This window comes from Podarcis tiliguerta (assembly GCF_965153285.1).
Source record: "Podarcis tiliguerta genome assembly, chromosome: 8".
Taxonomy (NCBI): domain Eukaryota; kingdom Metazoa; phylum Chordata; class Lepidosauria; order Squamata; family Lacertidae; genus Podarcis; species Podarcis tiliguerta.
Window position 1 is genome coordinate 54,654,352 of NC_139541.1, and position 21,006 is coordinate 54,675,357.

The 21,006-nt window shown below is 45.1% G+C and overlaps 2 protein-coding genes and 1 long non-coding RNA gene across 6 annotated transcripts; 2 read left to right on the top strand and 1 right to left on the bottom strand.

Annotated features, from left to right (window-relative positions):
• Nucleotides 1–332: 332 nt before the first annotated feature.
• OSCP1 (organic solute carrier partner 1) lies at nucleotides 333–13,169 on the top strand. Of its 2 annotated transcripts, XM_083452952.1 has the most exons (11): nucleotides 336–568; nucleotides 3,967–3,996; nucleotides 7,888–8,042; nucleotides 8,409–8,576; nucleotides 9,136–9,216; nucleotides 9,372–9,475; nucleotides 9,776–9,904; nucleotides 9,996–10,065; nucleotides 11,057–11,196; nucleotides 11,635–11,698; nucleotides 12,584–13,169. In XM_083452952.1, exons 1-11 carry the CDS (start codon nucleotides 457–459, stop codon nucleotides 12,731–12,733), a joined length of 1,203 nt encoding a protein of 400 aa, XP_083309078.1. In that variant the 5' UTR covers nucleotides 336–456; the 3' UTR covers nucleotides 12,734–13,169. The 2 variants fall into 2 exon arrangements, with proteins under 2 accessions (XP_083309079.1, XP_083309078.1); XM_083452953.1 differs by lacking the exon at nucleotides 3,967–3,996 and having other exon boundaries at nucleotides 333–568.
• LOC310683257 lies at nucleotides 4,496–15,048 on the bottom strand. The gene is made up of 3 exons (XR_014514326.1): nucleotides 14,825–15,048; nucleotides 14,124–14,374; nucleotides 4,496–4,791 (listed from the first exon to the last, which is right to left on the bottom strand). It is a non-coding gene; the product is annotated as an uncharacterized lncRNA (long non-coding RNA).
• Nucleotides 15,049–15,183: 135 nt separating this feature from the next.
• LSM10 (LSM10, U7 small nuclear RNA associated) lies at nucleotides 15,184–17,556 on the top strand. 3 transcript variants are annotated; one of them, XM_083453001.1, is made up of 2 exons: nucleotides 15,184–15,293; nucleotides 16,836–17,556. In XM_083453001.1, exons 1-2 carry the CDS (start codon nucleotides 15,200–15,202, stop codon nucleotides 17,225–17,227), a joined length of 486 nt encoding a protein of 161 aa, XP_083309127.1. In that variant the 5' UTR covers nucleotides 15,184–15,199; the 3' UTR covers nucleotides 17,228–17,556. The 3 variants fall into 3 exon arrangements, with proteins under 3 accessions (XP_083309127.1, XP_083309129.1, XP_083309128.1); XM_083453003.1 differs by having other exon boundaries at nucleotides 15,234–15,293; nucleotides 16,843–17,556; XM_083453002.1 differs by lacking the exon at nucleotides 15,184–15,293 and adding an exon at nucleotides 15,678–15,700.
• The last annotated feature ends 3,450 nt before the right edge of the window (nucleotides 17,557–21,006 follow it).

Below are 21,006 nucleotides of genomic sequence, written 5' to 3' on the forward strand. Positions count from 1 at the left end.
TCATTTTTGCCAATTCGCATGAAGCTTCTAAATGGGCGGGGTATAAATAAATAATTATTATTAATTATTATTATTATTATTACTAAATCTTCCCCACTTTCCTTGTGTGTTTCAGATCTGCGGGGCAAGAACTGGACACTGCATCCTGAGCTGCGCATGCGCCAATAAAAAGCTCATCTTATTAACATCCGACTCCGTCTCGATTATACACCAGCGGATGAGAGGGCGGGAAAGAGGATGAGAGGGCGGGCCGTAAGCCCATCTAGGGAAGTTGTGGGCGGAGACCTAAGATCCGCCTTTAAAAGGAGACGAGACCTGCCAGCAAGCAGCCTTCCGATTGGCGGTGGCGTTGTCCAGGCAACGGGGCCGCTGCCGTCGTAGCAGCAGCCGCAACCGGAGTCGCAGCCACAGCTTGTCTCCTGGACGGAAGCCCGGCCGAGTGCGGGTCCCGCGGCCATGTCGCTGAGGACGCTGCCGTTGCTCGTCCTCAACCTGGGCGGGGAGATGCTCTACATCGTGGACCAGCGGCTGCGCGCGCAAAGCATCCCGGGAGACAAGGCGCGCCAAGGTCTGGGAGGGGCCCCGCCTATACCGCGCTGTCTCTCTCACCCCCACGCACCCCTTTCCTCTCCGGCTACAACGCGGGGCGAGGGTGTCATTTAACGGGGTGGGGGAGGGGGCTGGTGTGATTGAGTTCCTCATAACGACTATTCGGGTTGGGAGGGGCGAGTGCCACGACGAGGGTGAAAGACACCCTGCCCGAAGCTGTGAGGACCATTTTTTTGGCAACGCGCATCTGCTGCCATTCCGAACATGCGTCTCGTCCAGATGTTTTGGACTTACGACCGAATGGTGCTGGGCCCAATGAGAGTTGTAGCCCCAAACATCTGGAGGGCACCAAATCAGGGAAGGCTCTGCACACCTTAGTGTGATATAGTATCTTGCCCACTTACAACTTGGGTCTTGGGTCATTATTATTATTATTATTATTATTATTATTATTATTAATTGAATTTATATTCCTCCCTATACCTGGAGGTCTCATGGCGGTTCACAGAAAAGATCAACATAAAAACCACTATATATATAATCAAAATAAAAACAACCCCCCCCCAAAAGGGCCACATTTTAAAAGGGCAAAGGATGTCAAATCAGATCAACCAAAGGCCCGTTTAAAAAGAAATGTTTTTGCCTGGTGCCTAAAGGTGTATAATGAAGGCGCCAAGCGCACTTCCCTGGGAAAAGCATTCAACAGACAGGGAGCCACTGCAAAGAAGGCCAGTTCTCGTGTTGCCACCCTCCAGACCTCTCGAGGAGGGGTGTACATTTCCCAATACCTGTTGAGGTAGGCAAATCAAGTACACCCGATCATAAGTGTGGTTAGAGCAGGGGTGGCCCTCCACTTGTTGTCAGACTGCAATCCCCATTAGCTCCCGCCAACATGCCCATTGGTCTGGGATGATGGGAGTTGTAGTCCTGCAACATCTGGAGGGCCACAGGTTCCCCAGCCATGAGTCAGAGGGAGTTGAAAGGTGGCTTTTCTCCAACCATCTCCCAGTGCAAAGCCAAGCTTTTATTGTGAGTGTGTAGGGAGTCCCTTCTTTCCTATTCACTGTATAAGACATCTCTCCAGTCTTGTTCCAAGAGCTGGGAGAAGGTCTTACCTTAAAAAAAACCCCAAGTATGGGTGTTGGGGCTCTGTAACCAGAGATCATTCTCTACACAATCCATGAGCCATTTAAGAAATTGCTTCCTTGCACAAACTAACTTTCTCAATTTCCAGAGCCTGGCAACTGTTAATACCACACTCTCCTGAATCTCCATATCAGACAATTTCCTTGTAGCTTTAATTTTGAACTCTTATAGTACATCATTTATTTGATGGCTCTTACATGCCTTCAAAACCACAGAGCCTAGGGTTTCCTGATCAGAAAGGTTGGTGGTTCAAATCCCCGCCACAGGGTGAGCTCCTGTTGCTCGGTCCCAGCTCCTACCCACCTAGCAGTTCGAAAGCACGTCAAAGTGCAAGTAGATAAATAGGTACCGCTCCAGTGGGAAGGTAAATGGTGTTTCCGTGCGCTGCTCTGGTTTGCCAGAAGCAGCTTAGTCATGCTGGCCACATGACCCAGAATCTGTACGCTGGCTCCCTCGGCCAATAAAGTGAGATGAGCGCCACAACCCCAGTTGTCCACGACTGGACCTAACAGTCAGGGGTCCTTTACCTTTACATACGGTACCTTCAGTTGCAAGTAAATTTTCAGGCCAGCCAAGGCGTCCTACCTAAAGCGGCTTTTCAGAGTAATGTACTTCCCCGTCACAGATTACAACCTTCTGGGTGACTTACAATATTCTGACCAGGCAACTTTATAGAATAATAAAATGATGTTGAATGTGAAACAGCCTTTATAAAGTTCTGCCATCTGAATGACAACTTGTGCAGACAGTTTTAAGTTCTATGTCTTAAAGTGACTGGTAACCTTGTTAGGATCAACATTTCTGAAGACATTGCCACATTAGTAGTACTTGGGAACATTGAGAGGGGAGAATATTTCCACATGGTGAGCTGAATGCTGGAAATGTTTAGCATTCTAACGGAATTCTCTAGAAATAAGTCCTTTGCAGGATCCCACAATTTCCTTTGCCATAGTATGCCACTACCCATTAGTGAACATGTTGAGACCCTTCCCTCCCACTTGGAGCTGCAGTCATGCTACACTTTGGAGTCCCTCAGAGCATTTTGGAAGAACAGCATCTTTCATGGACAATCGCCCCACCATTTCAAGGTGGGGGGGAAGGTTTGTCTGATCTGCTTCCTAGGTACTTGAAGAATAGCTTTGCTGCTTCTTGGGCATGAGCATATAGGGCTAGCATTGAAAGGTGAATGTTGCTCCTGATGTACAAGGTACCCACAACTTACACAAATTTAACTTATGCGCATACTTGGGGGGGGGATAAAAATAAAGAAGGGGACAGGCATCCAGGAAAAAGGTCTTTGGCAATCCCACCTGCCATTGTACCCAATATATTTTGACTATACATGATTTTGACTTTAGGTGTGATCCCTGGAACATAACCCTCATATAAGTTGAGGGCATACTGTACTAGAAACAGAAACAGACCATTAAAAGGAAATGTAAAAGAAAAAATAATAATGTAAGTCATGGTTGACATTCTGATGCAGGTGAAAAGGACTAGAAAAAGATTTCCGTTCTCTAGGCACCAGCATCAAATCCTCTAGTATACTAATTCTACTGCAGAAATGCTTAAAATTCCAAGCTACTGATATGCATGTGTTTACATCTTGGGCTGGTAAATAGCATGAGTTCATTTCATCATACAGCTTAGTGGACAAGTGGCTGAACTCAAGAGGAAAGGTGGGAAACAAATCTTGTTACGTTCTTGGTGATCCAGCATGCATGTATCATATTTTTTCTACCTTCAGACTTAAAGTATGGGGCAATGGCTTTGTACAGATTACATTTGCTCAGAAGTATTGGAGTTGCTCTAGCACAGTAACTCATCTATGGGGATCTGAGGATACTCAGCAGTCAGCACAGTCATTTTGAGCAGTTAGTGCAATTATTTCTGTTGTATCTCATTTGTTTGAAGTGAATGCTCCACATCAAGGCTGTGCAGCTGTTGCAATACTTTGCCTTTTCACCAGATTTTATGCTGGGAAAATAAGCCTCTTTCCCCCACAATGTGTGGAATGAGATTACAGAAGTGTCATAGGTCCATTTTTATAATGCCTGTATATCACCCCTACCCTCCACACATTATGGCTTCTTCTTTTTTGCCACTTTAAAATATTAGTTGAAAGCTCTCCTTTGCTTTCCAGCTCTAATGCAGCAGGGTACTAAATACTGTTGGATTCTTTTTTACTTATTTCTCCTCTTTCATCCTGCTTGTCAGTTTGTTGTTCTTAGTACTTGACCCGTCATTTTTTCTGTTTTATGCTTCGTGTAGATGAATGGACTGATGTGGACAGGAGACGAGGTACTGTAACATTTTTAGCCCCCTGCACAAAGAGGTTTTTTTTCTCTCACTGAGATTCCAAACTATGCATACACAGTATCTTCTGGCATGCTATTGGAAGATCCCTTCAGACCAGCAGCATTATATTTCTGGAGCTCGGGTGACTGACAACATTATGTACCACATTTATAGCAAATCCTGGAAGAAATTCATTGAACCCTCGTTGGTCAATTCTTATGACTTTAGTTTAAGTAACTTATAGTAGTGTTGGCATGCTGGGCAACTGTTAGGAACCTGGGAAGCTGCCTTATACAGAGTCAGACTATGGTTCATCTAGCTCAGTATTGTCCTCACTGACTGGCAGCGGCTCTCCAGAATTTCAGGCAGGGGTCTCTCCCAGCCCTACATGGAGATGAGGGATTGAACCTGGGACCTTCTGCTTGCAAGATAGATTGCCTGTTATTTGACTCTGGTCACATATTATCAAATATTTCAAGAATACCATTGTGAATATGGCAACTTGTTTTTTTTAATTATTGTTTGATTAGGTTATCATTTGTTAACAGGGACAGGCATGAGGGTTGCTTGCTAGTGACAAACTCCACATCAAAACACTTTCCACAGGCTACCTTCTTTAACAGGCAATTCCAAACAGGAGCAGAAGCAGTCATTGATGAGTAAAGTGTCAAACTAGGACTAGGAAGACGCAGATTCAGATCCTCACTCAGCCAAGAAAGTCATTAGGCGATTTTGGTTAAGTCACACATAGGTCTGTTGTGAGAACACACTGAGGGATGGGCAGACTGCCCTCAGTTTCTGGAGAAGAAGCCAAAATAAATATGTATTAAAAAGAAATCATTCATTCCCCTTTTTAAAGTAAAAGTTTTCTAATTTTGTTGTAATTAGTATGAGTTTCAAATCGGTTGATGACTGTCTTGCTTTAATATTAATGCTTTGAAAATACTTGACCATCATTTGACAATATTGGATTAGTCAATTGACCAAGTCTTTTTTTTTTAACCCATCAACCACCACAACCATCATCTGCCGTCTGTCTAACTGAAACAGGCAACATACAGAGTTGAAAGATTTTGCTATAGCTGCACAGGAGCTAAGAACAAACCATAAATGCAATAGACTGTCATAGTGCACATATGTATTAGGATGTGCTTTTAAAGCCTATGAACTGCCTACAGTCCTTCTGTGTGTTAATTGCAGTGGTTTTATTTTATTACTCTAACAAAATTGTAAATGAAACCTCAAAGCGGAACCTCTAATGATGGTGAACTCCTGTAAAAACCTGACTGATTAATGACTGAAATTTTGACTGACAGCATTTTAGTGGCATGTTGTACATACACAGAGCTGCATAGTGTTCCCGGCTGCATCAACACTTCTGTAGCAGGTGTAATTGACGAACAAGTAAATGCTTGACTAGGGCTTTCTGCATTTTAAAAACAGGCAGGAATGATCCTGAAACATATTCACTAGTGCCTTGGGGAAAAAAACTTATTGGAAAATTCATCTTAGGTAGTAGCTCAACATCTCTGTTGGCAAAGGAGCAGGTGTACAAGCATACTATGAGCAGTATGCAGGCAGAGTGTACCCCGTGGTTCTTGCTCTCTTCCTGCCATACTGCAGAATTAGTCACCAGTTCTCTGCCTTGAACTATGTCTTTTAATCTGCAACTTTCCTCAGTAAATCCCAAAATTTACTGCTGCTTTAGTATGGCATTATTTCATATCTTTAGATTGCATCATGCTGTTCTGCATCATGCTTAATACCTGGAGTGGGTTGAGCTGAAGAAACCACCAGGTATGTCCCCCCCCCCCCAAGTATACTGTGTAACCAAACATAACCCCCAAATGCTACAAGATCTCTGTTTCTATTGCTCAGATGCATAGCAGTCTGTAGGTAAATGAGGGAACGAGGGAGTCTGTGGTTTTTTAAAATGCTGTTTGGTGGCTGAATTTTAGCCCACCTGCATTTGCCTGTGTGTCACAGGAGGCCAGACCAGTGGATTTGGTATGGAGGAATTGTTAACCACCTATGGCTAACGGCTACCCTAAATGCTGTGTATAGTGACTGTACTAGGTAGTCTTAATTGGTGGTGGCTTAATAAACCAAACTGTTTAGGAGTGAAAAAGAAAAGAAAAGAAAGCAATTCCACCACAGGATTCTGGTGTGGATCATAGAACAATGCAGGATTTCTCCACTTTCATTTACCAACCCAAAGTTTAGTCACTCAACTGGCACTAAACACCCTGTGCCACCCTGAGGGTTGAGAGGAAAACTGGCTGGTAAGCATCCTAATCTTCTACCACCCCTAGTGACTTATATTTTGGGACAGTGATGCAATGTACTATCTCATTCAGTTACACGAATACAGTGCAAAATGTCAGAGGTCACTATTTGGTGTGATCATGTTTCTGTCCAATTCCAAACTACTAGAGAATTTTCCTGGCTGGGGCTGACAGAGAAGCACAGAAGCAGAACTCTGTCAATTCTCTTTAGAAGCATACACTGAGGGAGAGTTTACTACAACTTTGTTAAGGATTGCATCGGAGCGGGTCAAGAGAGAATTGCATCACTAAAAGCTCTGCTTATCCATCCTAGTCTCTCTGTGCTTAGCAACACCTGCTGGATACTAGATTGAACAACTAGAATGAAAATGGGAGCTAGAAAAGACTTCATGACTGGGCATAGAATCTCAGAATCGTAGAGTTGGAAAGGACCCCAAGGGTCATTTAGTCCAGCCCCCTTCAATGCAGGAATCACTGCTAAAAGTCCCAGGCAGATGGCCCATCCAACCTCTGTTAAAAAACTTCCAGTGAAGGCATAGGCAACCAGAAGAGTTTGCCTTTGTCCACTTCAACCAGGGCATGTGAGGAAGGGACAGCACTGGGCAACAGATCAGGATTGAAACCTTTTAAACTCAGACTTTATTGGTATCCACATGAATATGGTTTCTGTAGCAGCTAGGACCCATACAGGAAACTGTATTTAATTTTAGCTTGACTAGGAAGATCCCAGGCATCTAAGATCTGGTGTTGATAAATGGAGAATTTTGACATTTTGGTGAAATATTTTAACCCTTTCTCTGCACACAGGTACACAGTCATTTCTAAGACTGGTTTTTACAGTGATTCTCTCCAGTGTTCAAAACTTGGCTCATCTACATGGCCAAATATCATTTTCTTAGCAGTAGGGATACCTACTATGGTACATGAGAGATTCTTTGTAGCCAACTCTGCTTGCACACTACTGGGTATTGAATGTAAAAGAAATAACATCTAGTGCTTGAGTATTACTGGTGTAGTACCTCTGGCAATAGTAACCCTGACCACTACATCTGAATATTGTTTCAATCATTTTATGTACTTCTCAGTATTTGGTTGTGGTTATCAGCCCAACTGCAAATGATTAAACAATGGGGGACAGAGTGTTGTGATTCTCTTCTACCACAATTTACTTACCATGGATTCGGGAGCCTCTATAAAATGTTTGCAGAAGAAAAAGAATGGATGCAGTTTGCAAATGCAAAAGAAGACGAATTGTTTCAGATTACCATAATCTGCTGTTCTACTCTTGGAATTTATTGAATTTGGAAACAGTAGTTTCAATGAGGGCAACTGTGTCTCATTACTAAGAAAAGGAAACGTTTCCAGATCCTGTATCTTTACCAGCACTGCTGACAAAGGCTGGGAATGGCTTCTGTGCAAGTTTCCTTGAACTGAAGGGGATTTGGAGAGGATAACAGCCTTGCACAGAAGACATTTGTGGGGCATGGTGTGTTTCAGGTGGAGAGTGGCCTTTGCAAGTCCCTCCTCAGCTATAACTGTCTGTGTCTTCCTGTGAAACAAAAGCAAAGCTGATCCATTTGTGATAAATTTGAATCTTTTGTCTTTTCAGTTATGAATGACATCATAGGGGGTATATTCAATAAAAAGTTTATGGACGAGCTGTTTAAGCCGCAGGAGCTCTATTCCAGGAAGGCCCTGAGGACAGTTTTTGAGCGTCTGGTTCATGCCTCAATCATGAGACTGAATGCACCCAGTATGGATAAGGTGAGGATGAACCTTTCTGTTTCCCCCAATGTCTTATGGGGAATTCAGGTAATTCTCTATCAACAAGTGCTGTCATCAAATGAAACTAGTATTCTCACACTAACATTCAGGAAAAATTGAGGGATAAAGGAAAGTGATAGCTGAATCGAGAAAATGGCAGCTTAGGTACACAAGGGAGCTGAAGGCAAAGAAACTGCAGTGACAACTAGAGCAAGATCAAGACAGGTCTAGCCAAGCACAGACTCCTATTAGAATGGCTCACAGAATAAAATCCAGCCAACTGCACAAGAAGACAGCTGATTAATATCTAATAAGGCTCAGCCTGGGCTCTGTGATTTAACTAATTCCAGTTTCCTTACTTTGTAGCTCTACGATCTAATGACCATGGCATTCAAGTACCAAGTTCTACTCTGCCCTCGGCCCAAAGACATATTACTCATCACTTTCAACCACCTGGATGCTATCAAAGATTTCATTTATGAAGCACCCAAAACTCTGGCCCAGGTTGATGCAACCTTTAGGAAACTCATTGATGTAAGAGCACACCATATCTTTTAGATTCCATTCAAATGTATGTACGACTATGGGGGGAAATGATACGAAGGCAAAACATATTGGAGCATGCCCTCATTGGTTTTCTGCTGTGTAGTGTGCTCTCCCTTCAAGCTGCTGCACTGTAAGTCTGGAGATTTCACCAGTTAAAGCAGAAATAAGACAACTGAGTAAAATACAATGCAAGCATGTCTCGTTACCAGGGTTATATCAGTGTTGCAGTACTGATATTAATAATATTCAAAAAGTAACAAAAGTTTTGAAATGGATTCGTGATTTCATAAAAGAAGCATGTTTTACTGGGGGTTAGATTTCTATTTAAGTTTACTTGAATCTGGGAGACCTGGTTTAAAATCCCAGCAGCAACTAAATAACCACTGGGGTGTCCTCAGGGCAAGTTGCTCTTTCTCAGTTGCCTGTCACCAAAATGGAAATAATTTTCTGCCCACAGCTATGAGGATGCACTTAAACATCCATGTGAATCATACACTTGAATAATGCTAAAGCAGCAGTAAGGATTTATTCTGATTTTCTTCCGCAGACATACGGCTCTCTCTCTGCTGGCGAACTTCAGCTCATCCGACAGACATTGCTCATCTTCTTCCAGGACATACACATCCGGGTGGGTGGCTTTTTCATTTTTACACATCAGGAGCTTGTGATAGAAGAGCAAGGATCCCTGGGAAGTTGCATGATGTGATACAGGAATAAGGAGGTCTTGGGCAGAAATTCTTTCTAAGCAAGACCACTTTACAAAGTTTTGTGCTTCCTCCACAGGTTTCCATCCTCCTCAAAGATAAAGTACAGAACTCAAATGGGCATTTTGTACTGCCAACCTCTGGTCCAGTTCCTTGGGGAACAGAGGTTCCAGGGCTCATCAGGTGAATCTTAGACCTCTCTACCTTGCACCCTGCTTTTTCCATGTAGCCACTAGATAGATGAGCTGCACCTAGTTAACCATCTATCCCAATCTTAAGGAGAATTCCTAGTGCCAGGCTGCATGGGTCATCTGACTGAGACAAACCTGCTGGGAGTAGAGGAAAGAGTGTATGTGCACTACCTTAGGCCAGCAAATTGCCCTTTATTAACTCTCCCATCTGTTCTGTGAGATAGAGGGTTATTTTTCCTTGTTCACAAAAGCACTAGAAGTCACTACAGTGCTTCAATTTTGCAATTTTCAGACTTTTCAACAGTAAAGGGGATGAAATTAAGAGGACTGAGTTCGTCAGTGGTGGAAATTACCAGCTTCCATATCGAGAAGGCTCATTCGACCTCTATGGAGACAGAGTAATCAAATTGGGAACAAACATGTAAGCCATGGAATGCAAAGCCACATTTCAGTTGGGGGCTCTCTGCAGTTTTCCTTTGTGTCTACTATAAGCCTTTATCAATTGCCTCTAGATACAGCATCAGTCGGCCTGTAGAGACAGACATGTCGGGGGCAGCCAAAAATTTGGCATCCCGTGTAAAGGTCAGTATCTTTAGTCTACCTTCTTAATCAACCTTTCCCAACTTGCTGCCTCCAGATGATCCTGGATTACAATTCCCAATGCTCCAAACAGCCAGTGATTAGGGGTTGTGAGATTTGTAGTCCAAAATATCTGGAGGACGCCACGTTGGAGAGGGCTGCTCTTAAGTAATGCTGTGCAGAAAACCACTTTACTACCTAAATGTTTTCTGTTTCAGATTAGGATCCTGTATCCTTTAGTAATATAATCAGTCCTTCTCTCTAGATGCCATTTTGCTCAGACAGAGCATCCTTAATCATATCTTTTCAACTTGGAGTTTGTTTTTTTCTGGTCTTTTCTTTTGATCAGGTTGTGTCTGTTGCTGAATGCAACTTCTATAAGCCAGTGTTGGTGTTTGCTTAAGAGCATTGAGGGCTGAGAGACTATTGGGGACAGAGAGTACTTTGAGCCAAGGCCACACATAAACATCTCGTCCCAGTGATCTCCAGAACGAGAGAGAGAGATTTAGATGTCCACTTAATTATGAATTTCACACCAAAATATCTCCCAGTAATTCATATTCTGTAAGTTGCATGTTGCTGCCATTAATTATGTGGAGATAACTGATAACCTCTGGAGCAATGAGCTGCTTTATAGATTATTCTAGACGTTATTTTATGATATGTGCATAAGTTGTATCCAATGCTAATCATACTCAAAGAAGGCTCATTGAAATCAACGATCATGCCTATCTCAGGCATATTAATTCTCAGGCACATTAATTCCCATGCCAGAACATACTCGGCTGCAACCATATACAGAAAGTCTTTTATGTCCCAATTTCAAAAATGTCAGTTGCAAAGCTGCTTTCAACCAAGATGCCAGAGCCCCAGCAGCCTTTGTTGCAGCCTTTACAGTATAGTGCTAGGAGGCCACAACCCTTGTAAACAAAGCTCTTCCAATACTGCCATTGGTTGCCTCTCCATGTAACAAACCCACTCTTGTTCCATGTAGGAGAATACTGCTCCAAACCCTCTCGCTAAAGAAGAGCTGAACTTCTTGGCCAGACTCATGGGAAGCCTGGACATCAAGAAGCCCCTTGGCAACGAGGCTGGTTTCCGGCTGAATCTCTTCACCACAGATGAGGAGGAAGAGTATGATCAGTCTCACTTGCTTTATTGGTGGTGTGGGTGAGAGTTGGCCGTTCAGCCATCTGGTTGAATCAATCCGTGGGTGAGAGGCACGTACTGAAGCCCTTGCATGACACCCCCCTTCCTTTTGGGAACCTTTGCTGCAGAGCCTTCTTTAATTAGTACCAGTATTGCAGAAAAGGCTCATCAGATGTAGCAACGGGGAGCAATTGTCAGGGAATTGCTATTCATTAAAAATTCAAACAAGTGAGGTATGTGAAAAGCTGCTAGAGGCATTACAGCTTACCAAACAGATTGCATTTGTAGCATTCTATCTGCTCATGAATAGCATTTAATCATGGCTGGTTTAGTTGAGATTCCTTCATCATAGGGGGTTGGACTAGATGACTCCCATCTCACCTTCCAACAATTCTGTGACAGCTCTTTATTCTTTTCCTCAAGACATGCTGCACTGACCCGCCCAGAGGAATTATTGTATCAAGTTATCAACATACAAGCAGACAAGGTATGCAGTCATTGCCCCCTAGCCTCTCATTTCGAGAGTAAGCTGAATAGTTTTCGAACTAAATGAATGTGCATTTGGTGAAGTGTATTGTTATTGATATTTGTTGCTATGTTACTTCCAGAAAATAAAATAGGTAAGGAACTTGGGACGGGGGGAGGTAATTTTAGTTTGGCAAGCAAGCATTTGAGTTTCACAGAACTCTTGACTGCACGGCAGAATCTCTCTTCTGCCTGATCAGCCTGCATAAAAGATGAAAAGAAGATAACACATGGGGAGTGTGGGGGAGAGAAGCCACCACATTCTGTGAACATAATTGAGAAAAACCTTGCTGAATCTGAACATGAGCCTCTCTATACTAGCATACTGTTTCGAACAGTGTCTGGTCAGAACCTGGCAGAACAAAAGCACTCCAGTGATATTTGTTCCCTGCATCTTAGATGGTGTGCTGCCTTTGAAAACAGAAGTTCCAGAGCCAGTGATAACTTGCGCTTTTTGATGAATTTGTCTAGTTTCCTTCTTTTTGCTTTTAATATGTATTATTGATAATCGTAAAAACTGTCTAGTCCCCTTGAAGCCAACTTGACCAGTAGCCATTGCCACATCTTGTGGGTAGTGAGTTTCATATGAGGTGTGTGTTATGTACTTAGAGCTTGGTGTTTGAGAACCAAGAATCCTTTTTGCTGCCCTCACAGCAGTCAAAGCTCCTTTTGATTTTCAGAGGAACATTTTGATGCTCTTAAAATCAAAACTATGGTGTTTTGTTGCTTCTGGCAACTGAGGTTAAATTGATTTTTTAAAGCTGGTTACTGAAAATAAAGTATTGAATTGTCAAATTTATGGTTTATGTTCTCCCATAAGTAGAACCAATTGGACTCTTTTAAATAGGACCCTCAACGGAATGAGGAGCTGGCTCGCATCATGGGAGAGTTCGAGGTCGCAGAAGAACCAAAGGAGAGGATCAGCAAGGGTGCTGACTTGTTGGCAATGATGGATGAGCTGGATGCTGAGCATGAATGCAAGTCTCTCCCATCTTGAGGAGGAGAGCACCTGGCTGTCAGCCTCCTGTAGAACAGAGCAATTACCAAGGCCATCCATTTTTGTTGGGTCACTAAGGCTGGATGTTGCTTAGATGTGTTTGACCAATTCTGTCTCTGGCTTTGGTGAAATGGGGTCATGGTCAAATAGCAGCTTCATCCCTTTGCTAATAAGGACCTAGATTGTGCCTCCCAGAGTTAGAAGCTGGAGCATTTGGAAAGAAAGTGGGCATTTATGTCCCGTGTGCATACACAGATTCCCTCTATAGGCTTCCTAATTAAAGGTCCAAACTGTGTTATATCACTAGTTAAGTTTGTGAGTGTGTTATAACACGAGCAGAAAGACCAGTTCCTTCATTTTGTTTATGGGGACCAAGTTTTTAATGGTGTTGCAACCAAGGTCTTTTTAGTTGCAGCAATAAAGACCAGAAACAAGATGTCCTTTTGCCTTTTTTATCACTTACCTTTTAAGCCTCTCTCCACCCCACCTGTCCTGTGATAACCCACCGCCTCACATGCCAAGTCCAGAAGTTTACTCATAAGCAAATCCCCCTCTGTTCAGTAGGGTTTCCTCCCAGTAAGTGTGCAGAGGATTGCAAGCTCTGAAAATCCCCATAGACATACATTGACAGAGGAGAGAAACAACACTCCTACTAGAGTTGCCACTGTTTATTTCCCTATATCAGCCTGGTGCCCTCCAGGTGTTGCCAGACTACAAGTGGGGCTGCTGGAAGTTGTAGTCCAACAGCATCTGAAGGGCACCAGGTTTGTGAAGGCTGCCCTAGATGCCTCTCCCACTGATGAATTTCTGCTGCTTTTGCAGCTGTTAAAGGCACAGCAGCCCTATTGGCAAAAACCTTAACAATTCTGATTGTGGGACAGCATGGTTTAAGTATTGTTGTTGGCATCCATCTGTCTCAGGAGACAGTGAAGGAGTGTGCCTTTGGGGGTCAAGCTAATCTATTGGATGGTTGCAGCACCTGCCGTGGCTGTTGAGACTAATACAAGAGAGTAATTTTGTTGTAGCTGGGTCAGATGAAGGCATCTGGTGGTGCTGGTGCAGATACACTATGGCGTTTCTTCTCTGTACACTCTTCCCAGTGGTCTTTCCTCCTCTGGTCACTGCTATGGATACACAACCTGACTGTCTATCTCCAGGCACTCCAGTGTTCTGCAAGGTATTCCCACACGGTGGGGTTAATGCTGCCAGCCTTCATGTCACGTTTGCAGACATCTTTTGTAAGACAGAGTTGGCTGGCCAACAGGCCTGGTGCCTGAAGCCATCTTCCCATAGAGCATGTCCCTGATGATACCCAAAAGCTTCCTGACACAGCACACATGTAAGGCGTTGAGGAGTCGCTCCTGACAATTCTAAGTTGCCCATGACTCACTTCCATAAGCAGCTTGCTCAATACACAAGTATGGTAGACCTTTATCTTGGTTTGGGATGTTAGCATCACATTGTCGTAGCTGTATTGCCAGTATGCTTGTCCAGCGCAGCATTCATGGAGGCTGCTGGTTATGGTGAAATCCAGATAGACAAAACAGTCTACCATCTCAAGCGTGTGATCACCAGTGCTAATGCATGGCGTGCTGGCGACGTCCTGACCCAGGATGTTCATCATCAGGCTGATGGAACTGCCTGCAGGTTTGGTAAAATGGTTGATGAGTCTCTGTGGAGCTGATGCATTCATATTAAGTGAGTTTGCATAGGACTCCCAAATAGACTCTAACTAAGGTAAAGGTACCTCTGACCGTTGGGTCCAGTCGCGAACAACTCAGGGGTTGCGTGCTCATCTCGCTCTATAGGCTAAGGGAGCCGGCATTTGTCCGCAGACAGCTTCCAGGTCATGTGGCCAGCATGACTAAACCGCTTCTGGTGAACTAGATCTAACCTATTTGCACAGAACAAAAGCTGCTTAATAGAGAAGATAGTTCTACTTTTATTATAAGCTAATTATAAATCCATTACTACCATTAAAGAATAGTGTATAAAAACTATATGTGTTTATTTAAAACATTTTAAATTTGAAAAATGCAGCTTAACACACAGCTCGTCATGTGTAGTTAACTAAATCTTATCCATGTTTACCGGGCAGGAAGCATTACCCTGCTCAACAAGGGTTGCTCCAAAATACTTGATTGCAGCCTGATGTTACTGTGATTCGTAAAATCACACCCGGATACCGGCAATTCTGAGCATGCTTAGTTGAGAGTTAAGGCGGCTTTGAGCTGGAGCAAAGGAGCCCATCAACAGCGCCGAAACTACAACCTCTCCAGCTTTTAGGTGGCTTCTTCGCGTCACTTTCAGGGCGGAAAGCGAATCTCCGAGCGCACCAGCTACGGGCGGAAGCAACGGAGCAATCACAAGCCAGCTTTCTCCTCCCCCACCTCGAGCCCCGCCTTTTCTTCCATTATGGCCAATGGGGCTGCTCCACTTTCTTCCGGTTGGGCTTAGAACCGGCGAATGAGGAGCGAAGTCTCTTTGATTACGCCGCCTGTCAATTGCGCACGCGTGCTTCTGCTTTGCGCTGGGCGAAGAGGCGGGAGATCCAAGACAGGTAGGCGAGCGGAGACTCCGCTGTGCGCGCCTCCTCTGCACGGGACCCGATTCGGATCAGGAGCCGCCACGAGCTGCCCTTTCCCCTTTCCTGGCTTTGCTCGCGGAGCGAAAGGCCGGAGAGCGAGACAGAGCGAGAGTTAGGCAGCCACGAGCAGGCCTAGGGGGCATGGCCATTTGTTAGCTAACAGAGGTTCTGCCCCCTCCATGTATTTTTATTTATTTTTATTGAAGGGGGCAGCTGCCCCTACCTGCCCCCCTTGGCTACACCCATGCCAGGGCAGCTCATGCTGGGAACCCCTTCTGCCTGTCTGCCTGCTTGCTTTCTGCGCCCACATGATTTCCTGCGGCCCAGCAGGCCTCATGAGTGGATCGGGCCCTCTTCCCCACTAAAAGGCCATCTCCTTGGTGAGAGGGACTCTTTGGGCCACTTGGAAGTTGTTTTACAGAAGAACATCAGAACAGCCCGGCTGCAGCTAGATTGAGACACAGGGGGCCAATCTAGCCCAGTGTCCTCATCTCACAGTGGCCAAACAGATACCCCCAGAGCAGGACTGGAGGGCAATAGCAGCACACACACCCTCCTGCTGTTTCCAGCAGCTGGCGTTAAGAAACACTTCTGCCTGAGGCTTTGGAGGCAGAGCCTGGCCTCCATCATGGCTAAGAAGCATCAACAGCCTTCTCTGTGTATTTTCCCAATCCTTTTTCTTAAAGGCTTCCAAGTTTGAGGGTTCTTCTCCGTGCATGTTTTTGCCCACAGCACTTATGGGTCACAGCTGTGACTGTACTCATTGGCTAAAAACAGAAAGGCAGGAATAGGCTCATATCACAAAGCAATTGCTTCAAATAGCAATTGCTTCAAATGCCCACACATTTTGCTTCCACACTTTCCTTCTACAAGTGTTAAATTCAATTTAAAAAACACACACAGAGAAAGAAAGAAAGAAAGCTCAAGAGTCTGGACCCAGTATAACAGTGTTCCTCTCTCAGTGGCCCTGACACCAGGTCTGCCATTTATTTATTTTCATTTATGCACTAAACTTACTAGTTGCTTGTCACCAAACAGGTCTTGCAACAACTTACACTGAAACACATCCAGTATACACAAATACATTATGGGAAAGAGAAGAAATTCAGCTTTCTCACTATTTTATTGCTGCTCCTTCCAAGTGAGAATGTTTGGTTGCTGAGCAGTTGGCCTCTGGGCATGTGCAGATTCTTTGGGACAGATGATAGATCATGGGCTCAGCCCCTTTGAATTCTTACTGCCTGGCTGCTAAGGAGAGGCCAACCAGCACACAGAGTTCTGTACTGAAGCTTACTTAGGTGCCTTTAGAGATCCTGCGGAGCCTCAGTTTGGGTTTTGAGGTTTCACCTGTGTACTCTCCAAGCAAAACTAACAAGAACTGTGATTTTAAAATCATGAGCTGAATTCCATGGTTGGCACAGAGCAAGCACAGATCCGTTCTCTATATAGCACAAGAGAAAGCGATTAATGGGGCTAACTCAATGAACTCTCCTCTTCCTCCTGTTTCTGTTCCAGCCATCAGGTGGTGCCACACCATGGAGATCAGCCACTCCGTGAAGGAGCGCACCATCTCGGAGAACAGCCTTGTCATCCTGTTGCAGGGCCTCCACGGACATGTCACCACTGTGGAGCTGCGGGACGAGAGCATGGCTGTGGGCCGCATCACCAATGTTGACGCCTTCATGAACATCCGCCTGGCCGAGGTGACATTCACTGACCGGTGTGGCCATTCCACCTGGCTGGATGATCTGTTTGTGACAGGAAGGAACGTCCGCTACGTCCACATCCCTGACGACATGGACATCACAACCACCATTGAGAAACAGCTGCAGCTCATTCACAGAGTTCGCACTTTTGGTGGCCGAGACAGGGGCAGGAAGGAGTTCCTTAAGCAGAGCTACAAATGAGCAGGCTAGTGCCCTGGATTTGCCATGTGCCCCAAACTCAGCCTGACATTGCTTGTACTCCTGATGAAGAAGCACATTTTTCTGGACTGAGATTAGAAGTGACCTGTAGACAACCCTCCCTGATTTTTCTAGATGCCTTACCTGGCTGCACTTCCTGAGTTCAAGAGTTCACCAAACTTTTCTATACAAAGGGGAAGTGGGCATTAGGTCTCTTTGTAAGAATAAGTTCGAATACAACTGACCTTAGCAACAAATAGGAGTCTTGCTTTCTGTGGACTAATATTCTCTTCACCCTCTTTTTTCCAAATAAACTGTTTACAAAATTTTAAGATCCACTTTCCTTTTACAAACTGTTTCTCACCAGACCAACCAGCAGCTTTTTGTACATTGAAAATCCTCATATCATCCCTCTTTAACAAGGATTTGCAGGCTGAGAAAAGTAGCAGCTGAGCCAAGGTTAAATTACAAATGAGAGAGCACTCAGTCCTTGTACAGAGCTTGACTATTTATTTATTTATTTATTTACATACATACATTTATATCTCACCTTTCCTCCAAGGAGCACAAGGTGGCATATACAGTTCTCTTCCCCCATTTCATCCCCACAACAGCCCTGTGAGGTAGGTTAGGCTGAAGAAGTGACTGGCCCAATGTCATGGCTGAGTGAGGATTTGAACCCTGGTCCCCCAGGTCTTAGCCCAACACTAATCGCTACCTCAATAATGCAATATGAACATGTAGTAGTATCAGGAACTTGGTCTATCTTGCCTGGCCTTTTTCACCCTGGTGCCCTCCAGAGGCTGGACACATCATCCCTGGCTATTGCTCGTGCTGGGTGGGACTAATGGGAGTTGTAGGAGTCTGATTTAGCCCACTGCTGACTAATGGTGGTGGTTTTCCAAAGCCTTGGGCAGAGAGAGCTTTCTTAGTTCTGCTACATCACATCTTTCCAGTAGGAGATGCCCAAGGATTGCAAAGCATAAACCTGTCATTGAGCCCTTCTCTCACTCATCCTCTTGTTTGATCTGAAGTTGCATCTGACAGAGTGCATTCAGTTCATAATACAGCTGCTGGGCATCATCTCTCTGTGCCAGAAGCACATGTGTAGACTGTAATGCCTTCTCTTCTGAAAATAATGGAGGAGGGCAGCTGCAGCCTTACTAACATCCCATAACTGTTGCTCAGTTCCCCCTTGCGTTTCACCCATGGGTATTACTTAGTTGAACTGGCAGCCCCAAAGTGGGCAGCAGGTACTATGAGGCAGGTTGCTGCTAACTATGGCTCTTTTGTTATATGAGAATGGTTTGCACCATGGATAAGCAATGCTTGGGGATTGTCCTGGCTCTCAGCTGGATGAGGAACTAGAACTCTCAACACCATTTCTTCCAAAGCTTTTAATGCATAAGTCAGTTTGGTACAGAAGTCAGGTTCCATGGCGCAGAGTAAGCAGGTACATCAGAGGCTATGTGACCAGTGGTGCTAAATGTCTGGTTTCTAAATGTCGGTCTGTAACATGGGGAGACAACTAACATCACCCCTCTGGATTTCAGTGGTCAAGCTGGAATATAGCAGTTCAGGCTTCAGGTATGTTAGGCCCAAGTTGCTCAGGGCTTTGTATATCAATGCCAGAACAATGTCAAAGAGCAGTCCCCCACCCAGTGTTATTGTCTGGACACAACCAAACAAGTATGAGTGGAACCACTAATATAGTGTCTTCATCACCCATCCCACTCAGGTGATCCAGTAGGTTATCATGGCCAATGCTATCTAAAGCTGCTGAGATATCAAGCAATTGTAACAGGGCCATGTATCGCCATATTTCTCCCATTACAGGTCATCCATCAAGGTGACCAAGGCCAATTCATTCCCAAAACCAGGCCTAAACCTGGATCCTGAGAACCAGTGTCATCCAGGAACACTTGCAGTTCTGCAGCTTCTCCACCATCTTCCCCACAAAATAGGTGCTGTGTTGGCAACAGGCCACCTGTTATTTCGCACCATTTAGTTCAGCTACTCTCTAGGCAGATGAAAGAGCAGCATCCCCTCCTTCCTCCAGCAGGCATTGAAAGCTGCTCTTCCTGCCAAGTCTGCTGACTTGCCTAGCACACGTTGAGGGGTAACTGGCACAGGAGAGGAGCTGGACTTAAATGCCTTTGGGCTGATGATTCAGAGCTTTCCAGGGCCACTGAGGACACAGCAGACAGCCTGCCTGTCTGCACCAGCTTTGCTTTTCTTCCCCAAATCTACAGCCCAAAAGAGTTAATGTTTGTGTGGATCCATCTTAATGTGTGCTGAATGCTGCAGCAATGTGGGCCCCGCAGCTACACTTTCACCCCATCGCATGCACGTGACTCGTCTGTACTGCAGGAAATGTTAACACGTCCCCTTCACCTGATGAAGCAGGTGCAACTTTACCAAGTGAATTAAAGGCTGTGCAGAGGCTGCCCGGCACATGTTGGTGTGTCTGTTTGGTAACAAAAAAAGTGGCATCTTGGCCACATCACATTAAGGAGCCAATGAGGGCCATGTAATTCTGTGTGCTCCATATTTGCTATGCTAACTAGTGTGGACATGCTGAACCGTCTCCCAACTTTTTTGCTTGCAGCTGACGCGGGTGGCGCTGTGGGTAAAAGCCTCAGCGCCTAGGGCTTGCCGATCGAAAGGTTGGCGGTTCGAATCCCCGCGGCGGGGTGTGCTCCCGCTTTTCGGTCCTAGCACCTGCCAACCTAGCAGTTCAAAAGCACTCCTGGGTGCAAGTAGATAAATAGGGACCGCTTACTAGCGGGAATGTAAACGGCGTTTCCGTGTGTGGCTCTGGCTCGCCAGAGCAGCGATGTCACACTGGCCACGTGACCCGGAAGTGTCTCCGGACAGCGCTGGCCCCCAGCCTCTTGAGTGAGATGGGCGCACACCCCTAGAGTCTGTCAAGACTGGCCCGTACGGGCGGGGGTACCTTTACCTTTACCTTTACATGTATTTTGTGGGTTTCTATTCAGACTGCACATGTGGCATTTGTTTTTATTTATTGCATTCATATTGCACCTTTTCCTCTATGGAACTCAAGGTGCTTACATGCTTCTCCCTTTCCTCATTTAATCCCCACAACAACCCTGTGAAGTAGGTTAGGTTGAGAGTAAGTGACTGGCCCAAGGTCACCCAGTGAGCTTCATGGCCGAGTGGCGATTCGAACCCTGGTTTCTCAGGTCCTTGTCCAACGCTAACCAGCACACCACCACTGGCTCATAATTCAGGATTCTTGGCTGCTGCAACAACTTCTAGAAAAAGTGATTTCTATCCACTTCAGTTGGCACTAGACAAAGCGTGGGAAGAGCCTGGCTTTATTTCCAAACGGTGCTGAGCACCCCTGCCAATGATAGCAGGAGGGAGTTGCATAGCCAGAACACAGAGCTGTTTGCAGAAAGCGTCTCCAAATCTGGCAGAGTGCTCAAGTCAGGTTTGGTGACTGCAGCCCCACTTCCCCTAATGCCGGCAGTACTAAGGAAGGCGAACACTCTTTTGTTACCTCCCTGGAGTCTGTTGTTTGCACAAGTGGCAGTTGAGGCTCCCATAGAGTGAGTCATGCCTGCATGATGCAAGTGCTCAACTGAGAGAGAGAAAGCGAGCTGCTGTTTGTCCTTCTCCCTCCTGCCCCCACCACCCAAGCATGACTCACCAGTTACAAAAGTGGCTGAGGGTTGCTCTGGGTTACTTGCTTTTCACTTTTAAAAAAATATGCTCTAGTTAAGAGATATGGCAATTTGAGGCTGTCAAATAAGGAG

Bases quoted from the DNA above. Each gene is read 5' to 3' on its own strand.
- OSCP1 (XM_083452952.1), top strand. From the start codon at position 457: ATGTCGCTGAGGACGCTGCCGTTGCTCGTCCTCAACCTGGGCGGGGAG. The intron at 8,577-9,135 runs GTAAGAGCACAC...TTTCTTCCGCAG, and splicing joins CCTTTAGGAAACTCATTGAT to ACATACGGCTCTCTCTCTGC. The intron at 9,476-9,775 runs GTGAATCTTAGA...TGCAATTTTCAG, and splicing joins GAGGTTCCAGGGCTCATCAG to ACTTTTCAACAGTAAAGGGG.
- LSM10 (XM_083453001.1), top strand. From the start codon at position 15,200: ATGAGGAGCGAAGTCTCTTTGATTACGCCGCCTGTCAATTGCGCACGC. The intron at 15,294-16,835 runs GTAGGCGAGCGG...TTTCTGTTCCAG, and splicing joins AGGCGGGAGATCCAAGACAG to CCATCAGGTGGTGCCACACC.